The following is a 19,957-nucleotide window of genomic DNA, read 5'->3' as shown; positions in this document are numbered from 1 at the left end:
AAAATACAAAAAGAATCAGGTTTTTATTTCCATTAAAACAAAAAGTGACACTTATGATTGTTTACAAGTAAACAATCAGTCAACAGGCGGACGTGTAGGTAAAAGACCTCAGAAGATTTTTGTAAGGCATTAAAACAGTTGACCATTATATAAAAAACGATAAGCTGGCACGTCCTCTGTGCACATGGATGGAAACATTTTTAAAACGTAAAGTAAAAAGAACATCAGGATTGATAATGGTTAGCTGGAGGCGGAGCTAGATGCAATGGGGGCGGAGCTGCTGATCATAAAAGATCTAACAAGTTGTTTAAACTGAGTGTTAAGCTGTCGCTCACATTCAGTATCAATAAAGTGCTTTTGAATGAAATATGATTGATTTCTGGCTCATGAGAATTGTAGTTTTGTCCAACTGATTTTAACACAAATAATACTTAAAATATTTTAAATAATAACAGAATAAAAAAAAGAGTTTTGACATATTAACCTGATGTATCAGATAAACCAGAAATCAGTTAAATATTCTTTCCTAGCTCATTCTATTACAACACTTATCCTTGGCGACGAGGGCACGGATGGGGGCTTGGGGGGACTCTCAGCCCTGACACACTCTCAAGTCGTGAGCTTTCTTCCGAAGTTTGTCCAGGAGCTCCTTGACTTTAGTATCAAGCCCTTCAAGCTTGCTGGACTTTTGAAGAACTTCATCCTGTAGTTTTCTGAGGGAATCTGCTTTTCCTGGAGAAACAAGAGGTCAAGCTGTGGTCATATTTCTGATCTGACACTGTGGACACATAGTCAGCTTATCTTTGGGAAAACTACGTTGACTATCTCAGAGCGTGTAAACATAAATGCTGTTTGTCTGAGTTGGAAGGAAAAGGAGGAAAACCGCAAAACAAAAACTGTTTTTGCAGAGGGAGCTCCATTTTTTTTACCATCCAGAGTCTGAGTCATCGTCTCTGTTGTGTTTGTCAAAGCCGCAGCGTCCTCCTTTAGTTTGGCGAGACGATCCTCTGTTGACCCTGCTGTCGTTCCAGGGGGTGCTTCTTTTCTGAGGCGATCGAGCTGTTTCTCCAAGTTCTGCAGATCCTACAAACGTGCATGACAAGAAGCCACTCAGTCCAAAGGGTAAAACGAATCTGCTTTACAGCAGCAGACATGCTACTCTGTCCCCAAAGAAGTCAAACGTTTTATCATGGTCAATTGTACTTTTTCATGGTTTTATTGAAACAAAAACAAATATTCAAATCACTCTTCTGGTTGCTCTGAATGAGTGCATTTATTTTGTTTGTTGGATTTAGCCCCGCCCCCTCACCTGATCAGCAGCAGTTGCTTCCTCTTCAGCTTCAGTTGCCTTTTCCTCAGCCTCTTGGGCCTGCTGGCCTGCATCCTGCAGCAGAGTCTTTAGATCTTCCAGCTGGGATTTCATTGGTTTAATCAGTGCTGATGCTTCATCCAGAGCCTTCTCTGCTGGACTCAACAAGTCTTCAGACTAGAAAAAAACAACAATAGAAAACTGATCTCTGATGCATCCAAAGCTGTTTTTTATATTGGATTTCAACATTTCTGGATTTTCTCTACAGGAACCAAATGCTGATGAAATACTGAAACTGGCACTTCTGTTATTTGATGCCTTCAACTTGCAGCATTCTTATTCTCTACAACCATTTACTTAAAAAAATGGAATAAGTTTTATATTTAAAGCATTTAAACCTTATTGAGCTCATGAAGGACTGTGACGGGAAGGCCTTTGTAACTTAAACGTTTAGAATATTCAACCATTACTTCAAACGCCTCTCATAAATCCTTCCCCATCTTCACTGAACTTCAGGTATAAAGGAAACATGTTTTATTGTATTTCAGATGTTGTAGGTCATTTCAGTTCTTTGTTATTTGATGAAAGGGCTCCATGTTGTACCTACCAGACTCAGATTGCTGCTTAGGCTGTTGATGAGATCTGTGATATCCAGCAGTTTGTCCTCCAGCTCAGAAAGGGCGCCCTCAGTATTACTGAATCCTGTTAGGAGCTCATCCACATCAGCTTTCACTCCCACTGCAACATCTCTGCAAATAAAACAAAAAACAAATATTTCATATTTTTCCTCTAGTCAGAAATTCACATTTTTATTTAGGGTAGATTTTCTCTTTTTGTAAAAAATTACAAACACTACGACAGCCCTGACAGCCCAAACTGGGGGTGGATTTATGTTCAAACATCTACATCTTTTAAATGTTGTACTGGAGAGGTGTGACAATGCTGCATGGACTATCACCTGGTGTCCTGAGCATCCTGCAGCAGCTTCCTGGCCATGTCGAGCTGCGGCTCCGCCTCTTTTAGCACTGCTGTGCTGTTCGGCAGATTTGCTGCCAGATCCTTCAGCTCATCCAGCTTCTTCCTTAGATCAGCAATGCTCAGGGGCAACTTGGCTTTCAGTATCCAGTCACTCACCTCCTGGATTTGGGTCAGGTTGGAGGACGGGTCTGGACCCATAAAGTTAGAATTGACTGTTAAAAGCCAGATGACCCACTCCCAGAATTCCTTTTGGACATACTGTGTACCTGACAGGAAGTCCTTGAGCTCCTTTACCACTCCACGTGTCGCCTTCAGGTCTTCTTCAAACCCATCTTTGGCCTGCTTTATTTTGTCAGACAGCTTCTCAGCAGACTGTCTCACTTCTTTGGTTTTCTCCTGTGTTTTCTGGAGCTGTAACAAAAGAAATGTATGTTTGAAACCAGGGAATGGATGAAAACCATGAGAGGAGTTCCTCTGGTGAATTCCTTGCTCTATACCTTCTCTGCTGCTTCTGTGATCTTTTTTTTCAGCCTCCCCAATCGCTCTTTTACATCCTCAGCATCAGCATTTGCCCTGCGACTCAGAGGAAGAGCGCCAACACATTCTGCTGCCTTTTCACAGGATGGAGCGCCCTCTGGAGGACACAGATCTTCCCCTATGCACTGGAGTGGGGTGCAGGGCTCTAATCGAGAACTGCCACAAGCCTGAGAAAAGAAGCCACAAGTCTGGTACATGCCAGCTAAAGTTTCACAGCATAATCAAAGATGTCTGTCATTGCGAGATTTTCTCACAAATCACAGGATTTTTAGGAGGCATAAAACATAAAAACCCACCAACAGGAAAAGTACGATCTCTGGAAATTGAAAGTCATCAGCATGTTTCTGCTTTGAAATGTTAACGTTCACATCTTCTCTGAAATCATGAATGGGATGTTTTTGAAGGCATTTTCATAAAATGTGAGACTCAGCAGCAAAAAGCTTTCTATATTTTTTTGGATCTTGCTTGCTTTGTTTGATGTGCTTTTATTTCGAAAATGCAAATACCCAGCTAAAAGTACAGAATATAAACTTCCAAATGGTAAGGAATATTTATCAGAACGGAATTCTTTAAAGATGAAGGGTTACAGTATTGTTTGATGAAGGCACTGAGACTCAAACTTGTCAGTAAACCCAAGGACCTGCAGCCTGGAAAGCTTGCAAATCCATCGCAAGGCCACATATTGAGACAGACAAACACACAGGCACAGGCTCCCTTATAGATAATTTAGAGTAAGTCATGAACCATTTTTTTGTCCTGTGGGAGGAATTCTATTTTCCCTAAAGCTGCTTTCACACCGGCAACACGTGTTCTAGCGGCCACTTACAATAAAAAGTCAATGTTAACGCGTTTCTGGCTTCTGTGTTCAAAACTCTCGTGTCCACGTGTAGCTTTGTAAGTTTTTACACGTTAAACCAGGTCAAACTTTGACCAATCAGGGATTCATATTTGTCAGTGACGTATGGATGACGTCCCATTAAATTCACGGAAGTCCCAACCATTTGTACATTGGTCATGGAAGAGAAATTATTAATTCTGATTTGTGTCCGGCCGGAATTATGTGACACCGTGTATTAATATGTTGGATTAGAGCTGTCAAAGAAAAAAAGTCTGGAGCAAGATTCACAAGATTTACACCGCTTCGACATTTTGCATCAAGCCTCTTCCAGCTGAAGGTGGAGGACATGCACTAGTAGAAAAAGAAACAAAGGAAGAAGCCCCTCCCTGCTTGTCTAGTGTGAACACCATGTGCTAATCACATCACATCCCTGGTATGTCTCTAGCTTATTAAAACTGTGATATGCACAAAGACAAAGTGCAAACACAGAAAGGACTCGGCTGGGTTTTGAACCAGGAACCTTTTTGCAGTCAAGCAACTATATTCATGTTCCTCAAAAACCCCTTCATGGGCTTGTCAAATCTGGTGTCATTTGATCCCATCTCTTGAAGCTGATGACCCAGAAAACACTCCATGTTGGAAGCAAACCGACCAGAAGGGGGTGCAACAAGACATTTTCACGTTTGTCAGACAGGTACCTGTTTGGCAATGGGAGTGAGGTTTGGCTGTGAAGCCATGCTGTGGTTGAGTTTGCTCAGATCTCTGGTGTTGGTAGGCTGAACTTGACCCTGTAGGTCTTTGGTTTCCTGTCTGACGGCGACCGCCTCCTGCAGCGTGGTCCTGGTGCTGTTCACCCTCTCTGCTGCCTCGTTGGACTCGTCGTAAGACTTCCTGATGGCATCCAATGCTCCTGCACGACACAGTTGAAGTCAGCATAACTGAAAGCTTCACATATGCAACAGAATCACCTCATATGTTCCCATCTGCTGAGCTGTTTCTGACCCGTGTTCTCAGAGCTGATGGAGTTCTCTAAGACTGCTTTTTTTGCCTTGTAGATCAGAGTCAGTTGGTTGAAGACATCCTGAAGTTTGGCCAACTCTGACGCCAAACCAGGAGTTTTCTCGAAGGAAGGAAGATTTCCATTAGCCTGCTCCAACTGCTTCCTGTGAGTCAGAGCAACAGAAGGGAAAATACAAGATTTTTAATTAAAAATATGTCAATTACAAAATATTCCTGACAGGTCTGGAAAACCGCCGAAGGAGACAAATGTTTTCAACTTGTTCAAGCTCAGGAAGAGAGGTGGAAACATGAATATCAGCTGCTCCTCACCTGAGCTCCTCTAACTGAGACAGAGCATCTTTGACTTCTGAAACACTTTCAGGTGGAAAAGAGACAGCGCTCCTTATTTGATTCAGCTGGTCCTCCAGGGCCTGAATAAGAGGGTCCAGAGGAGCACCTTCTCCAGGACGGGAGATGAGGCTTTTGGAGATTCTCTCCAGTGCCAGGCTCGTGGTTCTTAGTTGCCTGTCCAGGTAGAAGAAGCAGGAGGGACACTGTTTGCAGGATGGGAAAGCGTTGCAGTATCCTCGACTGCAGGAGTCACAGCGAGCGCCGGTGACACCAGGCTGACATCGACAGGCGCCCGTCTGCTTGTCACAGCCTCCAGGAAGGGAACCCTCAGCGTCACACTGACACCCTGTGATACAAACACATCCAAGGTTTAAGCAGGTCAGAAGGAAGGAGGTCACAGCGATTTGGATTTGGAAGTGTTTGAGCAGTGTCATGTCTCCTGAATGACCAAATCCAATTTCTGCCATCACCTTCAGCACCGGACAGCTGCTCTGCCTCATGACATGTACTGTATGTAGGAATCAAAGAGCTGGACTCACGCTGGCAGCCTGTCAGAGGGTCTCCATAGGAGCCATCTGGACACTCCGAGCACGTTCGACCTCCAAAGCCGGGCCGGCACCAACACTGACCAGTCAGCTGCAGGAAAATCAGCACGAGTCAGAACAAACAGGCAAAATGAAAATATGATCTGATCCGAACACAGTCAGGAGTAGAAACAGAAACATGATGTTGAAGGAGTTTTGCTGCATTTTCAGAACAGGGCCTCCTGACTGAGAAAGACCACAGTTGCCTGACTTTCCTCCTCAGTCAGAGGATGGTGTATGTAAAAAATGCTGTTTACTCCAAGGTCAGAGATGCAGGAGTCTTACCTGGTCACAGGCATCACTGGTTGAGCTGGTGGGGTCGCAGCTGCAGGGCTCGCAGCGTTTTGACAGGGCCGGCTTCCAATACCCACTGGAGCACCGGTCACACGTTCTACCCTGGAAGTGGGGCTGGCAGGGACACTGACCGGTCACGGGTTCACACACGTCTGACATGGAGCCATCTGGAGAACAGGAACACGCTGGAGAACAGGGTGAAAGCAATATTAGTGAGACCACAGGAGTCAGATTCATAAATACAACACTTTTCATACAAATCCTCAGAGTGGTAGCACCAAACCCTGAGATCAGGTGTCAGCATGATGGCTAACAAGGTGAGGAAGACTCACGGCTGCAGCCTGCAGGATTGGACGCACTCAATCCGTAGAACCCTGTTTTGCAGCGATCACAGCGGGGGCCCTCCACCTTCTCTTTGCAGCGGCAGGAGTCGGGGCTGTCCTCACATCGACCCCCATCCACTGTCCCATCAGAGCTGCAGGAACAGCCTGAGGGGGGGCACAGCAGCCGCTTAGTTGGCTGAGGGGCTCTGGGGCCATTTCTCCCATCTTCACTTACGTATGCATGCGTCAGGACGGTCCATCCGGCTGCGGGGGTTCGGCTGGTACCCCGGGGCGCAGCGGTCACACTGTGGCCCGGTGGTGTGGTGCATGCAGTTGTCACACACTCCTCCACTGCGCCGCCCGCTGGACTCGAACAGGGCCCAGTCAAAGTGGCAACTCTGCGCATGGTTGTTGCACTCACACCCTAAGGGGACATAGAGGCGTTCAAAAAACCACAGGAAACTGGAGCTTAGACATTTATGCAGACTTAACTGTTACCAAATTGAACATTTTCATTTATCTCAACATTTTTCAACCATCAACCATTCAGTCAAACATGAGCTCATAGAAGCAGACTCCTGTCTCTTATAGTCAGTTATGCTGACTCTTATAGAGCTTTAGGGGAAGAAAGATGAAGAAATGTTTGATCACGTTCAAAACATGCAATAAAAAGATCAACCTCATTATTTCTTAAACAAAGGAGAAAGCCAAAACTCCCAAACTGTTTCACAAAGGTCAAACTTTCAGCTCACGGAGTCAGGAGGAAAGCATCAGCCTTAAGTTTTGTAGTTTTAAATAAAGTTTATAATTTGTGTTTTACTTGTTGTTTAAACTCTGCTGTAAGACTTATGTTTTGTTAATAGTGTTGACATTTGAACCTTAAATCTATATTAAAAATTCTATTCTATTCTACACTTACAGAAACAGACAATTGTTGATGTAACAGCATTTTTAGATATGATCAGGGGGAATGTTTTCCATCCGAATAGAACCAAGACTAAAGCCTTTTGGCTTAAATTTTGTGTTCTTGTATTGAAGCTTTAAAGAGACAGAAACTTTGTCTTGGATCTGAATTTGCCTCTTTTTTGTATTCTTTCCTGTTTCATCTGCACAGGTCTGAGAGAAGCCGCTGTTCCTGCTTGTTAATCTGGAAAAGCTTATTAAACCATTTCCAAACCATTTGGACTCCTTCCGATTTAATCCAGTTGCCCAAATCAGCACAAAGATGAAAATCTTGTTTCTTCACAATCATGAACTATAAGCTGATTTGACAAAAGTTGACAAACACAAGCACGTGAGTGATGTTACGTTTGCAGGTTTGCGTGTTTCCGTCCTCAGCAGCCCTCCAGGGCAGGTCGTTGTAGAGGTCAGCGCAGCGTTCACAGTTCAGACCCGCCGTGTTGTGCTGGCAGTCGCACTGAGGACTCACCTGCAGACACAACAGAGGAGGGGATTCTCAAAGCCTCTGGCACAAGATCACACTTATCCAGGGGATGCCTTTGCAAATGTAAACCAAGTTTGTTGCGAAACTTTAATTATTCTAAACCAGAGCTTGTCGTCTTCCTCATTTGGGTTTGTGGTCACCCATGAATCCCCCCCAAAAACCTAGGAGAATGTGACAGAAGAGCTGCAAAATAACCATAAAACAAAAAAGCTAGTCACAAAATAATAATATTATATTTGATGTTTATAATACTTTACTTTGTCTTCCATTTTCAAATATAATTTCAGAAGGGATACACAAAAATATTTTTTTATAAACAGATTTCAGTCTCATGCCTAATGAGTTAACCCTGAGGGAAAAGGATTGTTCTAAGACGGCAGCTCATGTTGGACCTCCTGCTGCTGATCCAACACTTTTGTTCTACAAATATATTTGTATTCTTATAACTAAATCAGAGGTTAATTAATGTGGGTCTTTAGCTTACCTCCTATTACTCATCTTGGTTTACTGTGATTGTTTACATTTGGGTTTACATTGTCATTCATTCATTCTTTAATTAATCAACAGGAAAAATCTGAAAAACAACTAATCAAATGAAAGAAATAACAATAAATAGCAGGCATCCTTTGAAACAATATTTTTATTTACAATTGAGTGGTAACATTAATTGGTTGTTGCCCCCCTTTACCTGCCAGGTACTCCCAGATAGACTTACCGGTACGCTGCTGTCCTGCGGCACACAGCGGTTGGCGTGTCCATGACACATGCAGCTGCCAATCACTCTCATCTCCTTGAGGGCGTAAAACTGGCTCAGACCCCTTCCTGGCAGCTGAGGCACATCACCCAGCTCGGTCAGCTTCACCCTGAGCCCCGTTAACCCCGACACAGCTGCAGACACACCTGTCAGTCAGCCTCAGTTCAGCTGAATGACAGCAGTCACATGTCGGCACGCTTACCTTCAACCTTCTGACTGTGGGAGGCTGGAACAAACATGTACTGACGCAGAGGGCTGAAGTCAATCTGTAACAAGACATCCCACTTTTATGAGACAGGAAGAGTTTCAAGATGTTTTTTCCTATTATTCTGACAGACTCTTGTCTATGGTGAGTCTTTCCACAGCACAGTCGGGGTGTACCACAGGGGTCTATACTTGGTCCAATTCTGCTTAAGCTTTAAATGCATCCAAGAGTAGCACTATTGTAAGAAGCACAGTATACACTTCCATTTTTAAGTTGATGATACTCAGAAGCACAGTTCAACCAGGAGATGTCATCTAGGTTACAAGATTTAAAGTCAAAAGGGGTAACTTCTAATTTTCTTTTCCCTAAACCGTTGCTGGATTCTTGTTTATTAGTAGGATCAAATTGAGTTTTTTCCTGACCTTCCACACTGCAGACCTTTCCTCTAATTCTTGATTTCATATTTGCAGTTACTAAATTGTCTTGTTTTTTTTATAAAAATGTTCCATTGTTTTTGGGCTTTTCCCTTTGCTGTCTTTTTTTGTTATCAAGTCTGGTCCTGCTGGATTTTTTTTTTTCGGTTCTCTCCACAGTTGCCCAATTTCCTCCCCATTACTGAATTTACATTGAAAAGTTTTTCAAATAAACTTGTTGGTCGCCAAAATTATTTATTTTATGAATACATTAAGTTGACTTTTTTTTAACTTATGTTGACAGAAATGAAAGGATTCTTTTCCTCCCCTGAAATTCTGGTGTAGCACTTTGAGGTTTTGTTGGTTGAGAAGTAAAAGTGTAAGTTAAATTTTTAATAAATTCTCTCAAGTCTGCATGTTTTCTTCAGAGTTGTGGGCTCAGGCTCCTGATCAAAAGGGATCAGTCAAGACAGATAATTTTCTCGATGTGAGCATCTCTGCTTCTCAGTATCTGATTCACGTTGAAAAAAACAACAACAAGATGGCATATTTTTTTGTTAAATTGTTGTCCACTTTCAAAAATTAAAAATGTTTAATTAATTAAAAAAATGTTAAATAGGGAAAACTCTGTGGTAATTGAGTCTTAACAGAAAGAGCTGCTGAAGTTGAAGAGTCTGATGAGCAGAGTGAACTCACAGTCTGCTCCTGGTTCGGGTTGGGTCCGTTGGACTTCAGCGGATGGCAGTATGTGTCCTCCAGCGTGAGAGGAGACGACGTGGGAATGCTGGGAAATGATCTCTGACAGTCTGTTGCTAAGTACAGAGCCGGTTGCCATGTCAGGCCGTGATCCAGAGTCTTCTCGATGACCAGAGCTCCGGGACGAGGACCCTACAGACGCAGGGAGCAGAGGTGCGGGTGTGAAGACACCTTTCTGAGAAACACACTGATGACTGAAGGCCTTGATACCTTAAAGCTCAGCACCAGGCTTTCCAGCTGGAACAGACTGTTGAGGTCCAGCTGAAGGCTAACTGGAGTCACTCCTACCAAAAGCAAAAACAGCATCACAAATGAATATTCTTACTGCCTGAAGGAATCCTGCATGCTTTGTCAGAACCACAGCTTCTTCTTGAGTTCTGCTTCCAGAGCTCAGCAGCTCTGCTTGGATCTCACCTTTCTTGGACTGCCACCACCTCTCTGGTCCAGAAGTTGACAGGACATCCTGGACTGTGTGGGCTAACTGACTATTGGGGTTCCTGGAGTCACAGGGGCAGCACTTGATCCTCCTCTGAGAGTAACAAACAAACAAACATGTATTTGTTACCTCAGCGAGTGAGATCCCCAAAATATCCCCACCCCTGTGGTGAGTACCGCAAACCAAACAGCACAAACTTCAGTTCAGCTAGAGGACTTTCCTGAGCATGAGTCCAAGACTCCAACCTATGATACGACTAACATATCAACCAACTTTCAGCAGGTTTCAGAATCAATAGAAATGACAGAAACACCCAAGTCTCAGCGAGCCGGAAGCCATGATGTGGACACTGGTCCTGATCCATCTCTAAGTTAAACTTCCCGATCCGCTTCTCCATCCACATCAAGAAGAAACACAACCCTCTCAAAGACGGAAGAGCAGCCAAAATAAAAGAAAACAAAAAAAAAACAGTAAAGTAAAATTAAAAAAAAAAAAAAACAGTAAAGTGCCTTTGGGAATCCTGGAGAACTGTTGATCCAAACAAGTAAATCCAGATCCTTGAAAGGAGAATCATTATAACAGAGAGCTGGAGAACTTCATTAACGTTAATTATTATTTTTGGCTGTTTTTTTGTACTAAAATATTATTATTCTCATTCTAAATGACTTAAAGCAATGAAAAGGTTAGAGTCTCACAGTACCACGGCTTACCAACAGGAGTCTCTATTGAGGCCAAGAAGATCTATGGAATCCCGACACAAACTGATGATTTTCTTAAGAGAGTAGTACTGCTGTGGGTGGCGCCTGATAAATCAGAAGAGCCCTGATGCAGCAGGAGGGGGGGACCTCAGAGAGGATCTCCAAAGAGAAAAGAGTGATGAAAGAGTGAAAACAGCAGGTGTGATGTTTAACCGAACACCCAAGTTTCATACGGATCTTCTGCTGGTCTGATGGATGCAGACACAGAAAGCAGAAGTTCTGACGTGTTTGAGCCAAACTGCGTTGTTTCTGTCCTGGGATAAGCATGAATGCCCTGCCGCAATGTTGCATCTTTGAATGACGTAACATGGAGCCACAGCAAAAAAGCTCACCTGTCAGCTATATAAGGCACTGAAGCTGAGCCTGAGCATGACCAGGTGAGCAGCTTTTATGTCCTGACTGTAAAGGAGTGAACCTTATCTAATCTGAGCCATGAAGGCCGTCCTCGCCAAAGACTCCTCGTCACTTTCTCTGTCTGTCAGCCACCTGATGCGTGTCAGGGACTTTCATCAGCTCATGGATACATGCAGGTGAAAAGGGACTCCACGTGGAAGCTGCATCCTTCGGGCACACCTCCTGAGCCAGACAAGCAAACACAGTCTGTGTGCTCTCGTTGGTGCCAACTGCCTCTGTGAACTCGATGTGCTTTAGGTCCACATGATGGGTGTAAAGTCTGCGGTGGGCACATAATAAAAACACTCTTCTAAGTTTATATGAGGTGCTGCTGGCGGATGAATCCACCAGTTATTTATTAACTCTAAACTGTGGTGTTGTAACAGCTGAGGACATAAATACATCAAGTGTGTTGTGACTGATTCTGAACAGGATTGATACATTAGTGTTTGGGCCCATCGCAATAAAGTTTAACCACTTTGGCATAAATGTTTGTTGTTGGTACTCCCTACATCAAATGTGTCAAACTCTAGGCCTTGAGGGCAGGTGTCCTACATGTTTTCCTGCTAACCTGTCATTGGAGCCCGTTATTGGCTAAAGTTTAGCCAATAACACCATAACAAGGTAATCAGCTGCAGATGAGGCAGGATTTCCCAAAAACCAGCAGGATACCGGCCCCTTGAGGCCTGGAGTCTGAGACCGATGCCTTACATCCACTAAATTGCATCACAACAAGGAAAACTTAAAAAAAAAAAGAAGGTTTAAGGTCCAGCAGTAATAACACTGACTGTGAAAAACTTTCACGATAAAAGTTTGTCTCGGGCTGCACAGTGAGGCAGTGGTTACCCCAAGAAGGCCCGCGGTTCAAATGAAACAGAACAGCTGAGGGACCTTTCTGTGTGGAGTTTGCATGTTCTCCCCGTGTATGCGTGGGTTTTCTCTGGGGACTCTCCGGCTTCATCCCACCGTCCAAAAACATGATTTATAGGTTAATTGGTAACTCTAAATTGTCCATAGGTGTGAATGTGAGTGTGCACGGTTGTGTGATTGTGGCCCTGCAACAGACAGCTTCAGCTTAAATTTTTATTTTTTATGTTGGGGGGGGAGGGGGGGCTGTCTGATGATAGGTTGCTCTGCCTAAAAAACACTTGGATTTTTGCTCAACCCGACACTGAGGTCATTCTGATGATTTTATGAGGCTTCAATGCCACATGGTAGTTTTACAAAGATATAAATTGGCAAAATCACAAATGTATAAAAAAGCTACTGTCAGAAAATAAGCAGGAAGACCTGAACACAATTTTTGTAACAACATTTTTAGGATAACTTTGTGTCAGGTTTGTATTTCCATCTGTAGTTGCTGCTGGACGTCATTTTTCATTCCATCCAAGAATTAAATCTTCAACGGTTGCTGCTGTTTGTGCTCGAAATTTAGCCCTCGTGCTATCCTAGGCACTTTAACAATGGGAGTTGGGTCATCTAGACCCACTAGACAGTGCGCTGAACCTTTCTTCTTCAATGATTTGTGAACCTCACTGGTGTCCATGGATTACATGAAATCTTTCCACCTTTATCCACCTTTGTCATGGTAGGAAGAACACGTCAATGTAAAGGTACCACAAGGGTTAGAGAAGATAGTTTTTTTATGTTGAACTTGGAATTTCCAGAAACATGCAGCAGTACTGCATCTAGGTTCAACAGGCCCACTTTTTTTTACTGTAAAGTTAAAATGCTATAGTTTGTATTATTTGATAGTTCAAGCCTTTGTAATTCACGCACATGAGAAGCTTCTCTGTCCACGTGCTGAGCAGGGATATGGTTGCAACACTGCAGCCTGCCTGCTACTGCGTGCACGGCCTTTGCTCTTCAGAAGCTGCTCTGCTGAACCAGGAGAAGGGATGTGGACGCTTTTGCAAGCGTTGGTCGAAAGTACGGTTTCAACATGATTTTTCTGGCACAAAAATCAGACAGTTTCACCACCAGACCTCTGCTTGTGGTAACCTCCTGCAGCGCTTCACGTCTGTCTGACTGAATGTTGCTCTACTTTCTAGCATTTAAAATCTCTGTGGCTCACAAAATCATGTTCTGAAGCCGGCTTTTCTGAGAGAATACCTGCTGGTACAGGGTGCAGAAGACCTCAGACTCGGTGAGACCACAGGTTGAGGAGGCTTGCAGCTGCTGAACCCGGCCCAGCAGCAAGTCCTGGCTGGGGGGGTAACACGCCCCAAGAGAGCAGTCCATCTGTGCCCGACATGCTGTAGAAATGACTGTAGAGATGAGAGCAGTGTTACAGAGGGTGACAAAAGGGTTCTCCCTTTGGTAAAGGTCTGTAGGGTTCGTTGTCAAGTTTAACATCTCCAACCAGTTCTTGATGAAACCACCCTGGACGGCTGACAAAGGCGAGATGGAACAGAGGTCAGCGCCTCCTGACCTTTGCCAAGTTAGTCTGGTTAGAAACGTCATTAAAAAAAGAAAAAGCCTCTTTTAAGTTGTGCAGTGTTTTTGGGAGCACAGTTTCTTATAAAATTTGCTTCTAAAGCAGATTGAACATTACATTTATTCAGTAAGAGCAAATACTTCAACTGAATCTTTTCATTTTATGGATTTGAATTGAGTTTTTCTTTTAAATTTCTGGCTTCTACTCAAGTGAGACTTGAATTCATAGTGACACTAGAAGAACACTTCTGGACATTTGGTGTGAAAAAAATTCCATCACCCATTTTATTCCATGTTTTAAAATATTCTTTAAATGAGAAAAATAAATCAAAGGCTTTTTCTTTCAGGACGGCTGTGTCTGAAGTCCTTCACTTTCCCCTAACCCCTAAGAGACTATATAGTGCAGGAGTATCTTGTGCCGTGGATGTAGACATCATTCGTACACATACTTTTTTTTACAGCAAATATGATGTAATCTAATAAGTATGAACATTAGACTATTTATGATTCCACTGTGTTCTGATGATGAAAACCTGGATGATTTATATAAAAGAAAATGTAAATACATTTCTTTCAAATGAAAAGTGGTCCAAATCCGACGCATCGTAGTTTATATTTGCCAAACTGGAGAGCGTCAACGCACACAAGCTTTCTGAGAGACTTCTGGGAAATTCCCAGGGCACTGGATTCTGGAATTGCAGAATTCAGACAGACCTATAAAACAACAAACACCCTGTATAGTGGAATTCACTATGCAGTGAGTAGTGAAGGAATTTGGACACAACCAAAGTCAGACTTATTTATGATGAATAGGAAAGTTAGGATCTCTCATTCATTTTTCATGATCAGTCATTCGCAAGCCAGTTTTTATGATAAAAGATTAATGATCAATGAATTCTATTTGTTTCTTGGAGTCAAAACCATCAGAACCCCACAGCACCAACACTCTGCCACCTTGCTTCTCAGCTTGTTGTGATATTTGGTTTTGTCTTTAAGGGGATGCAATAAAATTGGTATTTTCCTTCCAATCAAGCTGTTTCTCTTCAGTTTTCTGTGGACTTTAACATAAATATGAATGTTTTCCTCTTGTGACTCGTCTTTTTTTCTGTAGAATCCCTAAAGTCAGATTGATTTAATGATTTAATAAAGTTCTCAGATTAATGTGCTGCAGTTGAACAAATGAACAAAGGTCACATCAATGAAACCAATGATGAGCAGCTTCCATCTGGAATACACACACCCTATTCCAAAAACAACAATCAAAACATTTAAGCTGATAAATAAATAAAAGTTCATCTGCTCTTACCAGCCAGAAGTAAAAGCGTTTTCATGCTGTTGTCCTTTCCAGTCTAAAAAAAAATGGAGCCAGAGTCAGCTGAGAGAATTTGTGCTGTGAATTCTGTGCTTTGACTGCAGTCGGCTTTATAGACACCGTCTCACCTGGGCAGAATGATACAGAGTGTGTCAGAGTCACACCCAGCGGCTCCCCACCCTTCACCCATGAATTCAAACACTCTCAGACATGCAGACACCAGAGCAACAAACAACTCGGGATCCAACAAAGGAAGCTGAAGCACTTAGATCTGGCAGACTGGATTCGGGTGTTTTTACCCTCAGATGACCCAGAACAGGACACCACTTGACGGTTTTGCCAGCACTTCCAGAAAGTTTCTTCCTCGCCAAAAAATCCGACCCGAAGTTTGAAACTTCCGACAGCAAAAAGTGTGTGCAGAAAACAGAACCACAGGAATGAACGAATTAACGAAAATAGATCTGGGCAAGATTTATGTAAAAATAATTATTATGTAACTGGAGAAAGTTACCCACAACTAAAGCAAGGACAAAATGTGCTTAAAATGGGTTTTTAACTGATTTAAGTTGGTTTTTCAGCTCCATCTTGACAGGAAATGACATCACTCCACCCATTTGTTCACCAAAATGGGAAAACAAGCTTGAGGGCGACTTCAATGATTACCTGTGTCAAAATGTGCAGCCCGTGTTTGTGATTGCAATTTAGATCTGACATATAAAAAAAGATAGCTGGGTTTATACAATTTTCCAACAATCTTCAATCGAACCCCAGAAATTGAATTTTTATCTCCTACTTTGATGGACTCAATCTGGATGAATGAGAGTTCACACACATAGTTTTTTCATAGAAAAGACAAAAAAATTTCTGGATCCTCTTTCCCATTTAACTACGATGTCTCTTCGGGTTTGAAAAGGTTTTTACGTGTAAGGTCTGACATGCGAAAGAGCACGATCAGACTTTGAGTCACAGATCCAACAAGGCTGTCTGTTTACTCAACTAATTTTAGAAGATTATTCCAGTCAAACTGACCTGAATGTACCCAGATTGAAAAAGGTAAACTTGAAACTGACAGTTCGTCACTGCATTTGCTCCCTGTAAACCCTAACCCATATTTTTTTAATTGAGAGAAAACAAACTTTGCACAACCATCAGTCTGCAGGTGTTCTGGCTGACATGTTTTATGAGCCTTATGAATGGCAAAAATTAAGCATAAATTGGTGTGGTCACATTTGAGAATTTACTCTGCCTATTTCACCAACTTCAGAAAATGGGCTTCTGGACGGGACAGATCTAAGAAACATTCCCCAGAAGCGCACAGCAATTTAAGCTCTTCTTCAATATGGACAGGAGCCAGGTCTTACTGGAAGAGGAAATCTGCATCTCCAACCAGGAGATGCAAAAGGAAGGAACTCTGAAGTCTACACAGACTACATTCTGGTAGTCTGATGCAGTGATTTTGGAATGACCCTTGTGCTATCTTATGACCCCACCCTTACTTTGACGTGTTCTCCCTACCATGACAAAGGTGGATAAAGGTGGAAAGATTTCATGTAATCCATGGACACCAGTGAGGTTCACAAATCATTGAAGAAAAAAGGTTCAGCGCACTGTCTAGTGGGTCTAGATGACCCAACTCCCAATGGTAAAGTGCCTAGGATAGCACAAGGGTTAAAGAAAGCAGAGTTTACCAACACCAGCACTGGATATTGCAGCATTTGGTCTAGGCTCAAAATGACTTGACACGAGGAACCCAAGAGTTCTAGCCCATCTCCCGAATGCATCTGAATGTGGTGGATTTGAAGTTGTTCTCCACCTCATCCCACTCTTTCTTGGTGTTTGCAGGTTCTTGAATCGTGTCCTTCTGCTAATCTGCTGAATCCCACGGCCGTCTCTTTTGCTGGTGCCTCTTCTCCTGCCACACTTTACACTTCCATTACACTTTCTGTTGATCTGCTTGGACACAGTGCAGCCAGCCTCCTTAGCTAAGAACTTTTGTGGCTTACCCACACTATGGAGGGGATCAATGATGGTCTTCTGTTGCTAGTTGTCAAGTCTGAAGTCTTCCCCACATTGAACCAAAACTGAGAGAAGTGAACCATACTGAACCAATTTAATGACATCTGGGGAAACTGTGCAGCTGTTTTGAGTTTAGTAAATGATACATTGGTGAAACTCAGTTTGAAACATTCATGTCCTGCAGAATTAGGCCAGATTTCTCGAGACTTTTCTCATTTTCTAAAACTCTGTTTTTGTGGGTTTTATGTATTGGAACTCCAGTTTATGTAAACATAAACAAGAAAAATACTTGAAATCAATGAAACACTGGGCCCTGAATCCATCTTCTATGAACGTTTTGAATGGAATTTTGGAAATGAATACATTTTTACAAGATGTTCTAATGTTTTTGAAATTGTCTGTGTGGCAGCTCTGTACTCCCTTTTGGGAAGCTTTCTTGACAAACAAGCTCAGACCTGCAACAAACGGTGGCACCGTTTATTGTTCCCACAGCTACAGCACAAAACCGCTGCCTGTATCTGTGTGTCAAGGTTTCCAATTGTTTTACATAAAGCTCATCTGTTCAATGCTAATGGAGCTGAAGGAGACGGTGAAGAATTCCAGCAGGCGTGTCTGAACACCTTTATTCTTCTGCTCATGTGCACCACTGATGGAAACAGGAGCTTTTGCAAAACAATTGTTTGTCTCAAATGAGGAGAAAAAAAGGACAGACACAACAGAACCATGGAGGTTTGTCCGCCTCAGAGCTGCAGACACGCAGCAGAAAGCCCTGCAGGCATCATGTTCTCCTTCCCTGCTTGTGATGTGTGTACCCACATCATCCCTGTTATGCAGAAAACATTGCCTGAAGCCTGAGTGCTCACTCTGACTCACACAAAGTACAGGGTGGGTCCTCTGACTCACACTTACACACGTGCCCACATGCAGACAGGTTCTGCCTCACCAGCTGAATCAGGAGCACAGAACCAGGTCCTTCGGCTGCAGATTCAGGGCTGGCTCACATCCTGCAGCTCATCAGTCACTGCGGGAGCCTTTCCCAACCCCTCACACTCGCTTTTACTCACCCACCCTGACATGAGCATGCACGTATAAGAAGTTCACATTATTGTGGTTTAAACTCAGATCTTTACCCAGTGAACTCTTCAGAGTCACATTTCTTCTTTGCAGATACAGGTTAAACCACAAAATCCCTGAAAGGATGGAAGCTGAAAAAGCACATGATTATGCTGGAACACACAGAGAAATAATCCCAAAATAAAAGAAGTTATGTGACAAAAGGTACACAAACAACTGAAAATATTCCTGCAGCAGAAAGACAAATTGGGGGAAGGCTGCTCGTGGATTATTTTTGCTGACTAATAACGTCTAGAAAATCAGCTTTCAGATGCACAGAAACCACTGCAACTCAAAAAAGTCCCTTCAATTAATTTCAAAGTGACTTAAATACAATATTAAGGTCTTTAAATGTATATCAATAGTTTTAAATGAGAATTCATGTGTGGTAGTTCGTTAAACAAGACATTTTGACACAAAACATTAGATACTGTAAAAAAAAAAAATTTTTAAGAAGCTGCAATCCATATTTAAATATACTCTCAGATTATGAATCACATGATCTGCTTTGATCTTTACTAACATTTTCTTTAAAAATTACTAAATGTTTGTAATTGATTTTTTTTGTCAATACATACTGTAAGGGAGTTAAGACTGAATGAGAATTGAGAATTTAATAGGACATTAATAGAATTGGCACAAAAATCATAAGAATAAAAGAATACATTTGAATTTTTATTTTGAATAGATTTTTAGTTTTACACTTAGCTTTTGTTACTAATTTTTTGCATGTTTTGCTTCTGAAAATCTTGTTTTGGCTCTGAACTTGGGATTTATGAGTGAAAAGCTATACCTGGTTTTACTTCACCACCTGAGGAAACTGTGATCTTCAGACTCAGTTCAATGAAAACAGGAATTAAAAACGTAATAGCTTCAACTAACTTTAATGAAATTGTGTTATGTCGAAGGCAGAACTTTTGCTGCCAAAAAAACCACCCTGCCTGTTGAGTTGGAATCAAAACGGCCACTCCCACCTCAGCAGAACTTTCTGTTCATGAGTGATTGCTGTCCTCTGAAGCACCTCTGCAGTCATTCTTAACACTCATGAAGCAAACACTTCATATTTCTTTTCCCATTTCCTCTTCCGGTGGGGAAGCAGTCCAAAACAAACCAGTGGGTCACATGATGGCAGAGAAAGGAAACAGGAACTCAATAGAGTAATTGCTTTAAAGCGTGTACACAATAAAACTAAATACATGCTGGTTTCTTGTAACGGGTGAAGGTAACAGCTCATTCTGCTAGCTTCTGCTGCTTTGAACCAATTCTGTATTTCTAAGCCTCAGCACAAGATTAAAAAGTGAACATTTATCAACATTGTTCAGCATTCCCACAGTCCACAGGCTGGAAGTGTTGGCTCTTTGAGACCACATTAAGCTGAGAGTCAATATTGAAGGCACCACATCCTAGTGGGTGAGGCAAAACCCTTTTTGAAACTATGATGGACGGAAACTGAGGTTAAAGGTTTGCGTGAATGTTGTTCAGACCTGCAAGGAACGGATCAGTAACCACATCGGTCCCATCACATTGGTTTGTGTTGTTTCTAAATTAGCCCCTCCCACCTACCTCTCTGGTGCTGTTATCTCTCCGAGACACGCTCTTGCGTCCAGGTTGGGTTTGTTCTCCGTCTCAGGACAAACTGGCTCGTACCACACGAGCCAGGTGTGTTCCTGCCTCCTCTGGACTCACGCCAGCAGCAGTTTACTTGACC

General features: G+C 42.6%; 1 protein-coding gene across 7 annotated transcripts; it reads right to left on the bottom strand.

Moving 5' to 3' along the window:
- Positions 1-4: 4 nt before the first annotated feature.
- Positions 5-19,899, bottom strand: lamb3 (laminin subunit beta 3). Of its 7 annotated transcripts, none has more exons than XM_020703337.2 (23): positions 19,813-19,899; positions 15,115-15,157; positions 13,485-13,639; positions 10,200-10,314; positions 9,996-10,069; positions 9,726-9,917; positions 8,614-8,677; positions 8,373-8,545; positions 7,522-7,642; positions 6,449-6,637; positions 6,223-6,378; positions 5,882-6,075; positions 5,552-5,648; positions 4,992-5,358; positions 4,665-4,825; positions 4,361-4,572; positions 2,785-2,991; positions 2,554-2,698; positions 2,268-2,475; positions 1,917-2,058; positions 1,310-1,486; positions 930-1,083; positions 5-732 (listed from the first exon to the last, which is right to left on the bottom strand). In XM_020703337.2, exons 2-23 carry the CDS (start codon positions 15,137-15,139, stop codon positions 593-595), a joined length of 3,468 nt encoding a protein of 1,155 aa, XP_020558996.1. In that variant the 5' UTR covers positions 15,140-15,157; positions 19,813-19,899; the 3' UTR covers positions 5-592. The 7 variants fall into 7 exon arrangements, with proteins under 7 accessions (XP_020558996.1, XP_020558994.1, XP_011473512.2 ...); XM_020703335.3 differs by lacking the exon at positions 19,813-19,899 and adding an exon at positions 17,124-17,235 and having other exon boundaries at positions 15,115-15,248; XM_011475210.2 differs by lacking the exon at positions 19,813-19,899 and adding an exon at positions 17,124-17,234.
- Positions 19,900-19,957: the final 58 nt, after the last annotated feature.

The sequence above is a fragment of the Oryzias latipes genome, chromosome 5 (genome assembly GCF_053564925.1).
Source record: "Oryzias latipes strain Hd-rR chromosome 5, Olatipes_Hd-rR_3.1".
In the NCBI taxonomy this organism is placed as follows: domain Eukaryota; kingdom Metazoa; phylum Chordata; class Actinopteri; order Beloniformes; family Adrianichthyidae; genus Oryzias; species Oryzias latipes.
Note: the sequence above shows the minus strand (reverse complement) of the source record. Positions and strands in the feature narration are given on the sequence as shown.